The sequence below is a fragment of the Micrasema longulum genome, unplaced genomic scaffold (assembly GCF_059751315.1).
Source record: "Micrasema longulum isolate JH-2025_06_02 unplaced genomic scaffold, ASM5975131v1 h1tg000748l, whole genome shotgun sequence".
Classification (NCBI taxonomy): domain Eukaryota; kingdom Metazoa; phylum Arthropoda; class Insecta; order Trichoptera; family Brachycentridae; genus Micrasema; species Micrasema longulum.
The window spans coordinates 351,366-370,775 of NW_028277942.1; the positions used below are offsets into that span (position 1 = coordinate 351,366).

A 19,410-nucleotide genomic window follows, 5' to 3' on the forward strand; every position below is an offset into this window, starting at 1 on the left:
ATGTTCACGTCGAGCAAATCGCTATTGTCACAAGGTCCTATTTGCAGGCGGCCGTGCGGGGTGGTGGAGGTTATCATCGGATATAGCCTACCCTTCTATCTTGGTGGAAATATCTAGGAACAATTTTTTGGCCAACAAATAACTTTTTACAAGTAGGCACTGGTCGAGTCCTGGAACAAAACAATATTGTATTGTCTATGTGTAAACGGCCCTTAAGACTAAGCTGACCAGAGGACACATCATGTTCATGTTCAAATGCTCTAATTTTAATAGATTCCCTGGTAATAAATATGTTTTTTTATAAATAATTAAAAATGAATGTGGGGATTAAAAAATCTTAGTCATCATTTAAAAAAAATTGTGGGCTTATAAGTTATTTAAAAACAAAAAAAGAAAGCAACTTCCTTCAGAATACCAAATATTTTTTCAAATAAAGAATATTAGATCTATAATTGTCTGTCTTGGGTTTGATTATATCTACGAGTAAGGACTTGGAAAGTAATGACAAATATTTGATTACAGCTGTGAAATGTAACGACATGCAGATTGTGCTGGAAGTATTAGCGTCCCTCGGAGCCGGCTTTGACTGCGCCTCTAAAGCGGAAATCAACCAGGTCCTCGGCCTTGGAGTCAGTCCTGAGTGAGTGCTTTGTCAATTTTACCACATGACAATTCTTTTGTTTTTTTCTGCCACATTTTTTAATGTTTTAATTTAACCTTACTTCCTTTTTACACTTGTGACAAATGTGATTGTTTTGCATTTAAACATCAAAAATAAGAAATTTGCACTTACTTTAGTTTTACACTCATGGTGAGTCATGATGAAGTTTATTTTTGAAATTTTGTCCTGAAATTTTAGAGAATGATTGTGAAAGAAGACTAAAAATATTTATGATGTGAATTTTGATGGATGCAGAAAGACATGGCATGATCAAATCCAACTAATACTTTAGTAAATTGTGTGAATGGAGAGTAAGACAGAGTGGCATGGCATTCAATTCACTAGCGTTACCTTTTTTATATTTGTTTAGTTTATATTTCATAGTGTATTTTGGTCTTTCAGTCGGATCATATTCGCCAACCCGGCCAAGCCAGCTTCCCATCTCCGTCACGCCCTCGCAACCGGAGTCCAGACCATGACCTTCGACAGTGAGTTCGAGCTGCTGAAGATCAAGCAGAACTATCCGAAGGCTAGGTAAGATCCTGTAATGTATTTCGGGTATGTTGCGGATTATTATTATTGTGGATAATTTATAGAGAGAGTATATGACAACGATTTAAATAAAAAATATACATTAGCAGAGTAGTAAGTATATTAGCGAGTATTCATGATAAAAAGTAAACAATAAAAGAACCAAATTAATAAAGCACTGTTGCTAAAACAATACAATACAATGTGTAAACAACATATTGTATTGTATTGTTCACGAGATAAAAGCGACTACCGATGTCCGAGGGTAATGTAGTTATTGCCTGCAATACATAACATTTGGTCAAGGTGCAAGGATTATTTCTCTGCCAACCTGTTAATAACATCATCATCATTCCCTTTCTACGCCTAATGGTGCATAGGGCACTGCATCTGTACACCAATCGCAGTGTACCTTGATCATTTTTGTTACATGAAGTCTTACGCAGGGATTATGAAATATTCTAGTGTAAAAACACCTTTTTTAATAAATATTTCATGGAAATCATGTCAGGAATCGGTCCTCTGCATGACTCGAAACCTCTGCATGGTAGCCAAACACGCTAACCCCTACACCACGAGGCCGACCCTGTTTAATAGGCTTCCCATAAAATTAAGTTAACAGATAACAGAAAATATTTCAAAAAAGAAATGTAAATATACTCGTTATTATAATATAAATTCAAGTTTACTTGAGAAAGTTCGCGTCAGATATTAATTGTAATTTTATAATTTTAAAAAATTAATTTTTATATTTAGTTAACTTTAAAACTGTCGCTAATTTACTTTAATAATTTCCCTCAGGTTGGTGCTTCGCATTCGTTGTGATGCTAAGATAGCCCAGTGTCCTCTGGGCTTCAAGTTTGGGTGTGACCCGGAGTTGGAGGCACCTCGCCTACTGAAGCAAGCTCGCATCCTCGGACTAAATGTGAGTATCGACCATGTAACCACTGATGTAAAATAAATACACTTAATTCCTATACTAACATCATCATAGGTATAACAAATATTGATTTATTGAAATATTGAACGATTTGAGAAAAATAGAAATAGCAAGTAATATACATGCAATGCACATGTCAACATTCATTTATATATTTAAATAATTCATAAAGCGCCAATTTTATGAAAATCACCTCAAGAGGGCTGTACAATAAATATTCCTAGTCTGCAGCTAAGAAGCTAATGAACTGCTAAGATTCTAGTTCCTTGTTTCCAATTATAATAGATTTAGAATATTTTGATAGGAGCTAGATTACAACACGTCTTACAGCTACAGAGCGCATGAACGGTAAGAAATCTAGCCCCCATTTACATTATTTTTTTAATTGACTTTACAAAAAAAATTATAGAAGTTTGAATTATTCTGGTATCTCAGTGATAAATAAACAAAGGCTCCGATTATTACCATTACCCTATCCTTTCAGGTGGTGGGAGTGTCCTTCCATGTGGGGTCCGGTTGCCGGGAGCCGGAAGTGTTCAGCCGAGCCATCGCGCTGGCTGCCGGCCTGTTCTCCCTCGCCCGGTCCCTCGGCCACCACATGGATCTGCTGGACATCGGCGGCGGCTTCCCCGGAGACTCGGGGACCAGCATTCAGGAGGTAAATGTCTTCACATTTCCGTAATGAAGGTTTCTCACGTCGAAATGCTTAGTTGAGTGCTTATTACATGTTGAATGAAGTGAAGTGCGAGAGTAATGGCGATAACTGAATTGAACTACTTCATCTTTGAACCGAACTCTACTGAACTACTGATTGTACCTAAGGGTGCTATAGTTATGGTGTATGCAATATTTCACTGTGCCTTGGTTGGTACCTCAAGCATAAGACTGATCACCTTATTTACGTGTAACAGTTTATCAAAATACCCTGCATCTGGTTTACAAATGCTCCCTATGTACGACTGAGTGTGAAAAGGGGGATTGTTCTGTTTACTTCTGTGTGGGGAATTGAGCAGCCGTATAGACGGGCCGGAGCGCACCGGAGCGGCACTCCGGTGCGCTCTGGCACTTTTTTATCTGAGCAGAGCGGCGCTTCGGCTCTGGTCAGGAACATGGGTTGGCGGCGGGGTGGCGATGCGTTCCTGTACTTTTATATTTAGGACTACACCACTGGAATTGAGGTCTTCTTCTATTTCCCTTACATCTGTGCTCGTAATTAGTATTTTGATTTTTTCATTATTTTGCTGTCTAGGAAATGCACAATTACCTTCTGCAGTGTCCTCAGTAGTAGGAGCACGCTGGTGGGTCTGGCGCAGTGGGCGTTGGTTTCCGGACGGGTCTTACAACCTTACTTATCCCTTTGTTGCAGATTGCTGAAGTTGTGAACATGTCGCTGGAAGAGCACTTCCCAGTCGGGTGCGGGGTTCGAATCATCGCCGAACCGGGACGCTACTTCGTTGCCTCCGCCTTCACTCTGGCCGTCAGTGTCTTCGCTAAGAGGCTGGTTCGTATCTTTGCTTAACTTATCTCCCGCAACATCAAATATCTACTTTATTACCGATCATCATTTCTTTCTTCTATGAAGAAGAATGACGGATGATTTGCGTGTTGGGTTGCCCTGATGTTAAGCAGCTTAAGGCCCATTGTAAACGACCGCTTTTGCCAACAAATGTGCATCTGTTTTTTGCACCAGACCTTTGTCCATTGACAGTGTTCTATGGGCAAGTATGAATGCTTTCCGCGGCCACACTATCCTATAGGAGTGTTGACAATTCGTCACATAGACATTTTTCTTGTGCTGATACGGAGCTTTTAATCACACTAGTTAATAGACCAATTTTATGGGACAAGACCATAGATACATATAAAAAAAATATATTTATAAAATTCTTTGATTATTGAAAAATATTTACGAGTACATGAAAATAAATTTTTTTATATGTTTAAATTATATGTATTTATATGATATGTAATATATTTTCTTTACTAACTTTGTATACTATATGGAAATCTGTTATTAGTTCTGAGTTTATACATTATATCTGTTTGTTTACTATGATTTCCCAAATAAAAGAAAATAAAAAAATACTAAAGAGTATAAAAAATATCATAAATTTCTCTATCTTATCTAAATTGGTTGCAACAGAGAGGGAAAACATTTTGAGAAAGGAATATTTGCTTATATATTTATTTATTCATATTTCGTCTTACAAACTATAATTAATAATAAAAATAATGTGACCTCACTGGGGTTACCCGTGCCGAGGACACTTAACAATATACTTTTTTTTTTAAATATTTTTACATTTGAGAATAAACAAAGAGACTAACTTAATAAACAGAGATAATTAACAAAATGTTCGGACAGTTTTAAACATTACATATTTATGTTTATAATTAATTTATGTACATCTATATTATTTATATTACAAAACACACAATGAAAGAACAAAAACCCAACATAAGCTATACACTTGCGGAACAGTTGATTCAATATGGAAGGCAGGTTTAAATGGCCACTTTACACACTGTGTAACATTCACCATTCTACCTATGTTTAAACACCCATTTCCTCAACTCTTCCATCTGTTGACTTTGGTGAAGTAAAAGAGCTGAAACCTTTATCAGCACCAAGAAGTTTAAAAATTTTAAAATAATTTTCAGTGGGAGTTTATTTGTACGCCTCAAACGGTCATATTTAAGCATTGTCTGGAATTTTTTGTTCCCTTTTTAAAAGGTTCTCTATCTTCGCTAAAATTGTATGCAAACCAAGCAGTTTAATTGTCATTTTGAATCATAATTATTAACCTCTCCATATCTTCTTCCTCAGCTGTACGATGACAATGGATCCGTCACCCACGCCATGTACTTTGTCAACGACGGCGTGTACGGCTCCTTCAACTGCGTCCTGTACGATCACCAGGTGGTCAGCTGCACTCCCCTGAAGGTAACTCACTCCTTACTGCGAGAATCTGCATCGATACATAAAAAAAATACTTGAAAAAAATTATTGTGAACATGAACACAATACGAGAATATCAGAAAATTATCATATACAACCTTCCAAAACGAGACAAGGGCAGTCGAGACTAATAAATCAGGGACTGAAATTATACAATAAACTACCAGACAAAACTAAACAAAAAACTCTGACAAACTTTTTAAAAGATGTAAAAAATATTATTGTCAACAACAGATTATATATTATTTTTGTAAAATGAATGTAATAATCTGTAAGGGTTAATGAATAAATTTTCAAATAAAAAAAAAAAAAGTATATACACGCAAATAAATATAGATCATATTATGCATCTGCAAAAATTTGCCGGAATCAGCTGCCCGTCAATTAATTAATGCTTTTGTAGTGTCTACAGTTGATTATTGTAATGGTATCTACGGAGGTCTACCAATGAATAAAATGACTTGCCCTCAGCCTGTATTGAACGCCACAGTGAGAATTATTTTTGAAATCTCCGAGTTTAGTCATATCACTCCACTACCTTGAGAACTACGCACACCGCAGAGGGTGGAATACTAACTCTGTTGGCTTTTTTTTATTTAAAAAAAATAAATTTCTTAAGTAAGCTTATATTATATAGTATAAACTAATACTTACACTTACTTTACTTACATATCTATTAACAGTAAACAAAACATTTATTTTTTAATTCATTTAAACTCTTTCCATTCTTCATACATTCAAGCGTCTCTTCATACATTTACAAGCCTTATTCCATCCTTATTTCTTGTAATATACTTACGAAAATTTGTATTAAAGACTTATTAATGAAGTATTTGGGCATTCGATTGTTTAAAAATTTTATTGTAAAAACAAGCATATTATATTATATCAGTCTCTTTTTTATTGCTATCCAATTGAGTTCTTGCATTTTTTCTATTTTATTATACCTACTTTTCTTTAGCACTATTTTCATGGCTGTGTTTTAAAGTACTACCGTCATTGGCTGAAAATTATACTTTAGAGCAGTAATCTACATGTGAAATAATTATAGTATTGTACGAGGTGTGTTCAGATTTTTTTTATTTTTTAAAAATAAATATTTGCGTTCTTATGATTTACCTGGGAAATTTGAAAATTCCGGTTATTTTCTGAACACACCTGGCGTATGAGTTCAGTAGTATTTCTATCTAATTTATGCATAAGTCACTGCATAAATCCGCTCCGTAATATCTAAAAATACTATGCATTTCAGCTGACAGATGTCCGATGCTTAGATCAGCTACATCTACAGCGATACGTAAAGTTATTATGCCTGTACTCAATCGGCTCCCTAAATTCGGGGAATGCCTATTTGCTGTGGCTTGCCATATGGCATGGAACGCTCTCCAAACAGAAGTCCGAAAAATATGCTTCAGATGCCAGACATCACAATACGGCTTTGAAATATTGCAATGCTTTGCAATCCCATGTTTTTGATATCCTGAGTTGATAAACTAACTATGCGAAATGTATCCACCATGTAAAATGAGAGACCAGTGTGCATTAAATCTTTATAGTTCAGTTTATTTCCAGTTGGTGCAGATTGCGGATTTTAATAATCATTCACTCGTCGAGTTGTTTGTAAATCGTTACCTTGTTGTTGGCAGGGCGCGTCAGGCGGCGTGGGCGCGGTGGGCAGCAGCGTGTGGGGCCCCACTTGCGACAGCCTGGACCAGATCCTGCCTAGCGTGACGCTACCCGCGCTGGAGGTGGGAGACTGGCTCGTGTTCCGCGACATGGGCGCCTACACGCTGCCCGTAGCCAGCCCCTTCAACGGCTTCCCCGTGCCGCGTGTCACTGCCTACCTCCCCAGGGACCTGTGGTGAGTCATCACTCGACCCTTATGACTTTAGATGCACACAGAAATATAAAATATTATGTTGTGTAACACACATCATAATCTTGTATCACACATACAATGTATGTGTGATACACACATCAACATCTTAGGTGTGAAATTCTTGGTGTAAAATTGATACATTAAACTGTCTTAAAAAAGGGTCCCCAACTCAACATGCTCTTTGATGCGTTTGAATTACTGTGATCTATGAAATTTAATATCCCTTCAAGAACCCTAAGACAAAATTAACTTTTGCATGCTTTGAATTGATTATGGTTTTCACTCCGCCTTGCCTAGAATACTTAGGTCTGCCAAGAAGTATCCCAGTCTTGATTTCTTTGATAGCAAGGTGTATGCAATCACAGAATCAAATTCAATAGGGAAATATCACATACTACGATTACTGATAAAAATATATGAAATGGATTTAGAATAATTAATTGTATTTTCAATATGGATATTGTGGAGAAATGTTTTCATATATAACTTTGAAAAAAAAATTACAAAAAACTATTTCACTGGAAAAACGCGACATGTGGCATTGATAGTTGTGACGTTAATATTTAAGACAATGTTCTAAAAAAATATGAACGGCCAGGAACAATGTTGAAAATAAACATTAATCGTTAGGTATTAGGGGCAAGGCCAAAGTGGCCAATCTTTTTTTGCGGGAATTCAACATTACAAATTTAAAAATATTTTTTATGCTACTGCAAAATATATTTTTTTTTGCTATACAGTATTTCATAGACCCTTATTACTTTAAAAATGAAAAAAAAAGTTATATTTCCCTATTTTTGAAGAAGCTATCAGATACCGTAGAATCGCCCAATGTTTGTATATTGAAATGCAATTCAAATACCTCGCAAAAGCAGTATGCAAGTATGTATAGGGACCGTCGAACGTCATGTCGTCAAATGTTAATACTACGACAGAAAAAAAAATCCGCTAACTAATCATATTTAAAGTGATTTTTCTAAAAACTGTGATATTGTGGCGCTGTTCATTTCACCATCAAGACGACAATTCGCCTACAAAATTTGTACATACTCAAAATATTATGAATGAAAATAAATGAGGCCTAGATTTGAATCGTATTTTTTCTTCAGGAGCTTCTTGAAGGAGCTGTCTCCGTTCACCGAAGACCACTTCATCGGAGGCACGGAGGGCGCGAGCGGGGAATGTGCCCCGCCCTGCACCGGGCCCCCAGCCGCCCACTGCATCCCCGTGGCGCTCATCTGACGTCCCCACACCCTGCTTTTCCGCTGCCGGCCCAGAGATTGAACAAACACTTCCGACTTAAAACGAGATAGATAATCCTGGGATTATCGGTACAGGCAGCCTTTCACTTTCATACTTCATTGTATGAATGTCAAAGGCCACCAGTATTTTCAATCTACCAATTACCAAAGATATTGAGACTAATTTGCAATGTCTTAAAGCTCCTACAGGTATACCTGTTTCTCTTTATTGTTGAAAAATGTCGGCTGACCTAAGTATAATCACTGTTATAGCATGACTTTTTTCAAATGACAATGTCTGTTATAAGTATAATCTCAACGGTTATTTATAAAAATAAAATTAACATCAAAACTTATGTACAACCTTTTCATTGTATATTTCATGCTAAACTTTACAAAGAGACTTATAGAGAGTTACTGAAGGTTGCAAGTGTGATATGCTTGAATTTTCCACATGAAAATGACAATATTTGTATGAACCAAAGTTTTATACACATATTTTAGTTTTTGTATAGAAAATTTGACTGCCCTGTATTGGCCAATGTTGATATATCTCTTAAGATATCTTTGTAATCGAGACCCCAGACATGATGTTAATGCTTCTATAGTCATAAATATCTGTATAGGTGAAATGTCCCATTGTCAAATTTTTTATGCAATTTCATTTCGTACTCAATGCAATAAGTTGTCAATTCATTGAACCTTATTCATTCAATACTCAACACAATAAAAAAAACGTAAATTGTTTTCCTAAAATTAACAATACTGAAGTAAAAAAATTTTTAAAGACATGCTGTGTTTATACTTAGGACGGTTGGGTTATGACAGTGTGATCTTATTTGACCATGTTGTACTTTTTCTATAGATATTTAACCAATTAAAAAATACGATCTTAACATGTTTTTTGCCATCAATTTGCCAAAAGGTTTGATTTAGATTATTTTTTAAATTGATTAAATGTTGGTAAAGAAAGCATATCTGTTTATCATCTATAGAATGAAGATGTGTTAAATAAGAATCAAATAAATTAGAAGTTTAAAATATTACAAGTAAAGTTACCTCAGTGAAAACATGTATAACTTAATTAATAAATTAATTTTCTCCATATTATCTGCATTTCACACTGCAACGGTATACCTGTGTGCAACGTAAACAATATTCAATTTAACTATTTGATAAAATGCTATCATGTGTCATCTATGCCATTAAAATCCAAACTCAGAACATCAAAATTCAAAAGACCCACCCGTGTGAAATTCTAAGAATGCAGATGTATCGCAAATCTGTCGGTGTTACAAATGTATCATAATGGTTTTGGTAATCTTTTCACAATATCTTGATACTTCAGCGCTTTACCCCGGCGGTGAAGATCGGAATATTATTTTTTAACTAAATTCTTGTGAGACTAAATTTTTTACTGAAATAGTTGTTTAACCATACTTTAGTACTTAACTGTCATTCAAGAAATATTATATCATTAAAAAAACAATATTAAGGAGCTAAATATTCACCTACGGTGCTATTCTGAACTTATCTCGCGGCCATTGAGTACACTTTTATCTCGCGTATTTACATACAAAATACACAAGATAAAAAAGTTTTCTATGGCTGCGAGAGCTTTTGGAATAACACTCTTGGCTTTTTATTTTTAAAAATCTTGTTTCGATTCTCTGGGTTAGTATTGTGTATTCAAATATACTGTTTTAGTATCTCGTTTCAGTAAATATAATTTTAAATAAATTTGTACGTATGGGGGAATGTCTTTATTATTTAAGAATCTTATTTTATTTGCTTTTAAATCTAAAATTCTTTTGGAAATTAAAGGAAAACTTAGCTCTGAACAACTGAATCTTATAAATTGGAAATTATATATTACAATAATTATTTTATATTTGTTACGCAACAAACGCAGCTTATATTTCAGCGAGCTAAGAAAATTTATTCTACAGGTTTGTGTTTACAAATCATTTGACAAAACTTTAATCCAAAGTGATCATAATGAAGCATATCTGTAATGAAAGTACAATTCTATTTCCTTCCAGTATTGACTATTAGAGAAAGCTTATAAGTGAGAAAATGTAAGCAACTGCAAACCCATCGTACTTTTAGCCATGTCGAATTCATATTTTGTTTATTCTGTAATCATGAATTTTAAAAAATACTTTCGCTGTACAGTAAATCCTCCAACACCACAGGTGCAAATAGCACTAATTTATTCAGATTCGTAACAGCAGAATCAATGGAAGTTTTCCGTTATGCGTGTTGCACAATACGGCTAAGAAAAGCGAGCCTAATTCCATGTAGAAATACGCCTGAGCTATATACCGTGCCGTTGGTGGATTTACTCTATTACTGTGGCTCTAATGTAAACGACCGGCTTGAATTAGGCATTCGATTATGTCTGTCGGATTGGGTTGCATTTCGGAATATGCACGCCTACAAAATTGTTTTTTTTTCTTTTTTAACTATGTATTTTTACAAATAAGTAGTGGATGCAATCTAAATTCCACAATACAGGATTTTTCAAAAAAGAACAATTCAAATGTTCAGAAATGTCTTATTGTTGTCACATAAAAGCATTGAAAAATCAATATTCTTTAATAATATTGATGTTTTTTGTTGATATTTCTTGATATTATTTATGTTAATTTTCATTCCAGGATGCATGTTCCGAGATTCAACAATGAAGCATTTATGAAAATTATATTTTGATGTATTAAACTTTTTATTTTTGCTGTTTTTCAAAATATGTTTTGATTAATTCACAGCGATTTCGCTTTGAAATTGTTTTAAATAGTTTTCGCAACTTTGATGTGTCAGTTTTGTGGCAGCATTTCTCTTCACCCGCTTATTTTCATTTGTTTGATTTTTGTTATTTTTTTGTGTTTTATCGTACAGTTGAATAACTATTAGATTTTTAAAACTTTTGATGCCTTTTTTACGTTCCAAGTGTTTAGAAAAAAGGAGTTTAAATAGCTTATTCAGTGGTGTTTGTATTTTATTTGAATTAATAATAAAACTTTACATTTTTATGTAATAAATGGTTAGCAACTATTGCGCATGACTTTCTGCCGTTGCTAATCCTTTTTCTAAAGGTAGATTTCTGGGTGTCACCCTGTTTTTCCATTATTTTTAGAATTCTCAATGTAATCATTATTATAGAGTACATGTGCAAATGTATTCCACGCGATAATTGTCAAAACATATTGTATCGATGTTAATAGATGTAAATTGTGTAGCCAGCAAACTTCGCAACAGACACACACCTTGCTCGGTCCGCATCTTCCCTTTGGTTCTGTAGTGATATTTCCTTATTTTTGAAGAAGATAACTCTACAGTCGCTAGATACTGTACTATTTCTGTTAATTTAAGCAGATATCGGAGTTTAACCTCGTCTAAGTTTTGTTGTAATCACGTTTCAAAGTCTGAAATATCACAAACACATCAACTTTTTTTCTAATGGTGATGTTTACAAAATATTGTTTTATTGATTGGAGAAAAACTTTTTATTCATTTCCAAGTCACACTACAGAACTAATGCAATGGAATAAATTCACATAGGTGAATTCAAGACAAAATTTCAATTATAGAAGTTAAAAATGTTACGTACTTATGCAAAATGGAAACATTTTCGTGTGAAAATGTAGTTACTCATTTTGCTCATTCCTTAAGGTACTTAACTTGTTTTGTACTTAAGTTTGAAATCCTGTTTCAGTATGTATTCATTGACCCAAAACTCACATCAGATCGTATCCAGTACATAAAGGGATTGACGAGTTGGATTCTAACCATCTTAAGAATCCATTCTAGAGTTTTTAATTGTGACAAACAACAAATGCATAGTTGTTAAAAAATAATGCCACTAAAATTTAACATTTATATAAATGATGAAAAATTTAAGATAACAGCGAGGTGAAATATAATTTTATGTGTGACTCTTCAAACAACCGTACTTGGACATTTTATCAGATCATTGTCTGAACTTTAAAATTTGTCGGTAATTTCTTGCTGGGAAATATATCCATGAGGAGATATTTGATGTGATGTGAGTTTCGGGGGAAGGTGTGGCTAGCGAGGTATATACCATCTTGTGTATCTGAAGAGGTAAGGAGGCAGCCAGTTGTCGCTGAGCGGGGGCCGTTGTGGTCCCATTTTAGATTTAAGTTTCCTTACTGTTAGCTGGTTGCATGTCAAAATATATATATATGTATATGAAAATAAATTTATTAAAGCAAATTATTGTATTACTCTTATCGGATTATTTTAATACCCCGTTTTATCATGCGCACGAGACATTTTTGGCATTCATTGGGATGGGGGGCACCTTGCGGTGAAACTTCAATGAGAAAATTCAGGGTTTTTTTAAATTTGTGAATAGAATATTTAACGAAGCCATTTTTTTATGTATCGTATTATCAGCGCTATGATTTTTTTAGGTTTTGTATTTTTGAAATTACTTCGCGTGTGATGTCTCAAGTTCTCTTCCACTTCTCGATAAGATCAGGTGATTCATCAGTTGACTTACCGCGGTCTGGAAATTTATCACAATTCCTCTTATCGTTGGTTGATTTGGAAGAGTTGGTGACGTCATGAAAAGTAGTTTGTTTTTATTAAAAGGTTTTTTAAATGCATTTTTGAGAAATTTCCCTGCACAATTTAATGCTCTCATTTATACCATGCGTAGGAATACACTTTTTATATCCAGTTTCCTTTATGGCTAAACTTTCTCATTTTAAAAAAACCTTAAAAAAAATTCAATAAGAATATTTAAATTTGGATCAATATTCTTTATAAAAATATCAATATTTCAATCAAACACCGATTCGAGTCTTCTATTTTTTTTACAAAACATCCGACCAATATTGTTTCCCCTATTATTATTATTATTATTAGGGAATTTCTAAATGAATGTAAAGATTTAGTAGTCCTTATACAAGTCTAGGTAGTCAAATAATAATTTAACACATCACACTCGGTGTTATCTATGGTTTGGTTTCACAAATTTTATGAGGCGCTGAGAGCCATTTGACATAAATTTAATCCGAGTATGTAATGAGGAACTTCAGCCCTACGGGAAATTTGATACAAAAAATGTTTTCTTACGCGGGGTAAAAATTAGAGCATTAAATTGTACAATAAACTTTCTTGAAAATGTACAGAAAAAATAATAAAAAATATTTTGATAAAAACGCACTACTTTAAATGACGTCACTGGTTCATGTGAATCAACCTATGATCTGAGAGCTATGGAATAGGAAGAACTGAATGAGAATAAGCGGAAATGAACCTCTGACGTTACACGCGGAGTTATTTCAGAAATACAAAACTTTGAAAAACCGTAGCGCCGATAAAACGATATATAAAAATTAAAAAAAAAAAAATTTGACTCAGTTTAACAGTCTATTAACAAATAAAAAAAATTTAAAAAACCACTGAACTTCCTCATTAGATTAAAAAAAAAATAACTCAAGCTCCATTTTAAAAGCTGGAAACTATTTTTTTTTTTTTAAATAATAAATATAAAACAACTTATTTTTTCTGCCAACTGTCCTGAATGAATCTTATCCTATTTTATTTTAACAGTGATTTCTAAATATTTCTTCGAAACATATGGAGCTAAATAAAATCAAGTTTTTTTGTCAAGTGCTTCAGATATAAATGTTTTATTTTAAAAAAAAGGTATGGGTAAATTAAAATTTCACAAAAAAATTATGCCAGAGAAACAACCACAAAATTTGTATGAGCGGTCAGTTTATACAATACATTTCCTTTTCATTTGTGTTAAGTAGAAATCATAGCCATTGCATATCAGAAACAAGTTATAAATGTTTGGAAGCAGTTTTTCCAAAACTGTTTAAATGTCACTTAAGGTCATCTGGCTGTCAGCGCCTTTTACGAGGCAATGTGTGCCGCGTGCAAGAGATTAAAATACCTTAATGACCCAATTAGAAGAAGACATATTGATTCCTACATTTTTCGTTTTGTATTAGCAATAAGTATAAACTACCATCACGCCACTTTCTGTAGGGTCATCCTCCTGACAAAGCTTTTTCTACATTATTTATACATCTATTCATTGTTACTTTTTACAAATATTTTCAACGGAGATGGAGAACCTCTTCAAGAAAGGAACATGGAAGTCTATGCATCAGTACGGCTGTCACTGTTATTGGTTGGTTCAAGTGACTATGCATTGTGCAACTTTCACCATTCTGCTTTAAGAATCAGTAGATATATTAAATATAGTACTGTGAATAAATAAATTTCATACAAAATAAATATTGCCATATAAATCCAATATTTGGATATTTTTAATACTATGTTATTTTCGAACCCTGAGAAGTTTGCACAGTTAAAATAAAATAAAAGTCAAATTTTCAACTTTTTTTATATTTTTATCCTTATCACATAATGTACAGAACCAAGTTTAGATCATCTTTCTGACCAGCCTGTTCATCTTGTCCTCCCTGTTGCCGAAGTCTCCACCCTCCACGTAGTGGGTGGTCTTCTTCCTCCAGCCGCCGGTGGGAGTGTTTAGTTTGAAGGGCCACAGGAAGTTGGTGGCGTACTTGAAACGGCTACCGACCGTGAAGATCTCGTGCACCAGATCCTCAACACAGATGATGTTGGAGCGGCTCAGCTGCTTCTCTACAATAGTGTTGGAGGTGATGGGAATGCGCTGGTTGTTTACCTTGGCGAACCCACGCTTGTAGATGATCTAAAAAGTCATTAATGATGGGTAAAAATGGTTTACGTTCTGGAAGTCAATACAATTCATCTGGTTACATAGATATGGACAGAACGTTAAATTACTTAGAATTTTCACAGCCAGTTATTTTGCACTCTTTGATGACATTTCAGATTGCATCGCAGCGTTCAGTGGACACTCTTTGATGACATTTCAGATTGCATCGCAGCGTCCAATGGACACGATGATGACGATATAAACCTTAATGGTCAACGTTGCAATGCTATCCAAAACATCGACAAGAAAAACTCAATGTGCGTTATCTATATCGCCTGTTGATAACCACAAGTGGCAAAATTAGATTTTCCAGTACCAAATGCCACAAAAATTTAAGTATATTAAATTAATAAAATAAAGTTGACAAAGCCAGTTGTTGCCCTGTTGATTAAATTATTTAGTTTTGTAAAACTTTGAAAGGCTATTTTCTCCATAGTATGAATTTCGGAATTATTGTCAGAAAATTTAACTAAATTAAATGATCATTAAAAGTCAGAATGAAAACTGTACGAAAAATTATTATAAATCGATTTCTCTTAAAGTAAACTTTATTGTACCATATATTTTTGGTATTACGGAAGAAATTTTGTGACACAAGCTATTAACAAATTTTATTATTTTCTTATCAAACTTAAAATACCTCCCCATTGAATGTACATATTGGGAAAAACTTTAAGCCAAAAATGCTGAATTTCTTGAACTTAATCTAATCTTGAATCTTATCTACAAGTGTGTTAATTATTACCGGGTTGTGGTCCCGTGTCTAGTGGATGCAGACTCACAGATCAGAAGTTCGAAACCCCGCTCTATCATAACTTGATTCCCAATTTCTAATAGTGAGTTATTTACAACTCGTTGAAAATGGCCCCCGAAATTGAAACATTTGCGTAAATCAATCGTAAGGACGCAAATATTTCTTTAAAAAAAAATCACAGTATTCTCATTTGGAAAACAAACTATTAATCAATGCTGTGAAGTCGGACACAAATACCAACTCCACTATTATTTCTGTACTCGGTCCAGCTTGTAATTAATTTCTAGAATTCAAATTTTAAAGAATAATAATATTAAATTAAAAAAGAAAAAATATTGTGTGGTATCTATTTAGTGGAACTTTACTAACTGCCACCTGGCACCTTGTACAAAAGATCTGGAATTAATTACTAATTGAATAATTTGTAATCCGGATTTCTATGCTGAAATTTACTTGGCGTATCGGGGGACAAATGACAATTTAATAGAATATATAGAAACAACGTCTCACCTCTCGGACGGTCTTCAGGTTGGGGTAACCCCAGGTGATGTAGGGCTCGCAGATACGGAGCATGTTGAGGGTGGCCTTGTTGAGGCGGACAAACACGGCATTGTTGATCTGGCGCAGTCTGAACAGCTGGAGGACTTTACGAACCTAATAGCAAGTCAATCATCAAATTAAAATGCGGTGAAAATTTATAGTTTTTTATTATATTTATAAATTTTATATATTTATAAATTCTTATTAGAAAAGAGTTTAGTCTAGAACAGAATTTTCACAAACCCACTACCAAACACTTAAATGTAATTTGTTTATAAGTTCAATGCGTGTAAAACAAGTAATATTATGTTTACTATGAATAAACCGCTAAGCCTCTATTTACTTCAGTAATTTAGGTGTAGATATTAGTTTGTATACTGTGAAATGCAAACCAAGTAAAGAAGAGGGTAGAAGATGCTCACCTTGGGTGCCAGTTGGTTGATACCTCGGATCCTGACAACTAAAGCGAGACGAGCCTCAGAGGGGATATAGAAGTTTCCCTTCCTGCGAGCCTGACGCTGCAGCCGGATCTCCTCCCTCTCTTTGAGGTTGTACTCCTTCACGTACTTCTCGGCGCGCTTGAAGATCTCCTTGCGCTTCTTGGCCGCAGATGTGCGCCTCTTGATTGTAAGCTACAAAATGTTCACAATATGAGACGGGTTGGGATATTGTATTATATTTTGATTATTAATAATATCAGTATTTTCACAATTTGATACGATCGATAAACGAATGATGACAAACCCATAAAAGTACAAACCACATTTCTTTATTTTATATAATGCCTTCAAGATGATTAATTTTGGAAGTCGAGCAGATTTTTAGAATGTTTATGGTTGAATTAACAAGGAATTGAAAGAACAATTTTAGCATATTCACAGGAGTATTAAGTAATGCTGTTTGCAATCCAAATACTGCAACATTTTTTATTTCAGAAAACACGTTTCAATTAGCCATAATTGTAATTCGTCATGATTGTAGAACAATGACGCATATTATTTTCTTTAACTTTACGTAGGAGCAGTTAATTTTTTTAACATTTTGTGTCACAACTTGTTAAGTACAAAAGTATAACATTCGATACTTGGATAAGTTATACATTATTTTTTACATGTTGAGGCAACGCAATATTAACACACTTCAGGCGGGAAATGTATTTCTACCCGTTCAGTCGATTGATGCTTAACGGCGGGAAGGGTAGAAATACCTTTTGTGCCGGCCTCATTTTAAAGGCAAAAAAAAGGAATTATCCAATGTTTTTATATAAATATTTTATACCAATCTCTTTGTTAAGGTCTATATAATTTTCAAATAGCAATGCAAATCTTATTTTTTTATACAAAATATACAATAAAATACAAAATATGTAATGTTATAAAATAGAAATCGAGTTTTACTTAAAAAATTGAACCATAATGATGTTGAATTAAAAATAATATTCGGTTTGCAATTTTATAGCTTGGATATGCTGAGTTGTAGAAATTTTTATTGAAATGTTTTTATTATTTTTGAAGATATAGCAATTTCAAATAAATATAAGAAATTTGCGCAGGACCTTTATTTTCGCCCGTCACCAGCGATCCGCAGGCGCAATACCTTTCCCGCCCAAAGTGTGTTAACTATATCTTCGATACAGGAATAAAGTGTATATTTATTATATGTAGATTATAACAGTCATTTTATTATGCAAGTATTTTATCAGATTAACAGATCTAAAAAAAAATATTATTTTTAGCGTCGGCCTCATGGGTTATGTTCAGCGCGTTTGCCTACCATGCAAGAGGTCTCGGGTTCTATTCCCAACATGGTTGATATGAAATATGTAGAAGGGTGTTTTTACATTAGAATATTTCATAGCATGAAGCGTAAGACTGATCATCTTACCTTCAAGTAACAAAAATGATCAAGATACACTGCGATTGGTGTACCAATGCAGTGCCCTAAGCACCATTAGGTGCGGAAAGGGAATGATGATGATGCTTTTAATAAATTAAAAATATATATTTATTTCATTTACCTACGTATGTGATGTAAATAAACAAAGAAAGTTATTTTTCAATATAAATTATGTTTTTTACCAGCGGTACTCATCACAATTATTCAAATGCCAGGAAAAACAGAGTAGGAGTATTGACTGACTGTCAATGGAATGCAGGTTAGGGTTATGGGTTTTGAAAAATTATTTAGATATATATATATGTATATAATATTGATTAACATCTTCTGATCATTCTGTGTGTCAATCAGATAGGGACGAAAGACATTGTCAAGTTGTCAGCAAGGCATTATTCAGCTGAACTATGTTATCATCATTTTGAAACACAGATTATTTAACTGTTACAAGAAGTTTATCAAACGCGATAATATTATGGGATGATCAAATCCAACTAACCTGCACGAGCTTGGCGCGGTTTGTTTCTCTCCTTTTGCGATGTTTCAGAACTGATTCTGGAACGGCGGGAAGTTTCTTTCCATCCTTAACTTCATTCTTTTTGGCTGCGGGAGCCTTGGCTGTCGTCGCGACCATTTTTACATGCTGAAAAAACAATGCGGTCAGACATGGCCGACACGGTTGACAGTTGCAGGTTATGAGCCATGTTTACTTTTGATACGCAAATAACTGCACAAAATATAGCGAGCCATATAGATTGATTATTTTTTACCACTCTCCTTACATAAGCGACATTATTTCAGAATAAAACGGTCACATTAATGCGTAATTTGACAACTGCATTAGTCAGGCACACGGGTGTTTGAATGGCGAAAAAACCTATTAATACTCTATAATTTCGCCAGAAACTCGCTTAAAAACATTATGTAGACATAAGTGCAAGTAGCGATAAGATTTATGGAATGAAAGGGCCTTTATATTTCACGGAAAACATATTTTTTTACTCACCAGCGGGTAAATCCTCGCGACACGTGTATTATCAACTAAAAAGAACGAAACCGCTAGCAAAAGGCACTTCCGGCGTTTCGCACCGATATAGAAAAACATTTTTAAGTACCTACCTTGTTTCAAATATATATTTTATTTTTCTCTAAAATCTTCTAAAAAATCTTTATCGTAAAACAATGAAACTTGAAAAACTCTTTATATTTAGTACATAATGACGCGTTAATTCATTTATCCTTTTACAATTTTGTATTTTTAAAAAAT

General features: G+C 34.0%; 2 protein-coding genes and 1 non-coding gene across 4 annotated transcripts in view; 1 reads left to right on the forward strand and 2 right to left on the reverse strand.

Moving 5' to 3' along the window:
• The window catches only part of LOC148279162 (ornithine decarboxylase 1-like), a 51,998-nt gene extending 43,447 nt beyond the window's left edge, over positions 1 to 8,551 (forward strand). For both annotated transcript variants that reach the window (XM_088230366.1, XM_088230365.1), the window contains exons 4-11: positions 523 to 640; positions 1,064 to 1,195; positions 1,994 to 2,117; positions 2,617 to 2,790; positions 3,499 to 3,633; positions 4,960 to 5,076; positions 6,738 to 6,952; positions 8,080 to 8,551. In XM_088230366.1, the coding sequence (XP_088086492.1) occupies positions 523 to 640; positions 1,064 to 1,195; positions 1,994 to 2,117; positions 2,617 to 2,790; positions 3,499 to 3,633; positions 4,960 to 5,076; positions 6,738 to 6,952; positions 8,080 to 8,212 (1,148 nt within the window). In that variant the 3' untranslated portion in view covers positions 8,213 to 8,551. The remainder of the gene's footprint in view (positions 1 to 522; positions 641 to 1,063; positions 1,196 to 1,993; positions 2,118 to 2,616; positions 2,791 to 3,498; positions 3,634 to 4,959; positions 5,077 to 6,737; positions 6,953 to 8,079) is intronic.
• A 6,072-nt stretch (positions 8,552 to 14,623) lies between these two features.
• On the reverse strand, positions 14,624 to 19,192 carry RpL7 (ribosomal protein L7). The gene is made up of 5 exons (XM_088230368.1): positions 19,150 to 19,192; positions 18,643 to 18,786; positions 16,673 to 16,882; positions 16,221 to 16,364; positions 14,624 to 14,929 (listed from the first exon to the last, which is right to left on the reverse strand). The coding sequence occupies exons 2-5, from the start codon at positions 18,775 to 18,777 to the stop codon at positions 14,639 to 14,641; spliced, it is 780 nt and encodes a 259-aa protein (XP_088086494.1). The 5' UTR covers positions 18,778 to 18,786; positions 19,150 to 19,192; the 3' UTR covers positions 14,624 to 14,638.
• On the reverse strand, positions 18,486 to 18,572 carry LOC148279165 (small nucleolar RNA snR60/Z15/Z230/Z193/J17). Its single transcript, XR_015822967.1, has one exon. It is a non-coding gene; the product is annotated as a small nucleolar RNA snR60/Z15/Z230/Z193/J17 (small nucleolar RNA).
• Positions 19,193 to 19,410: the final 218 nt, after the last annotated feature.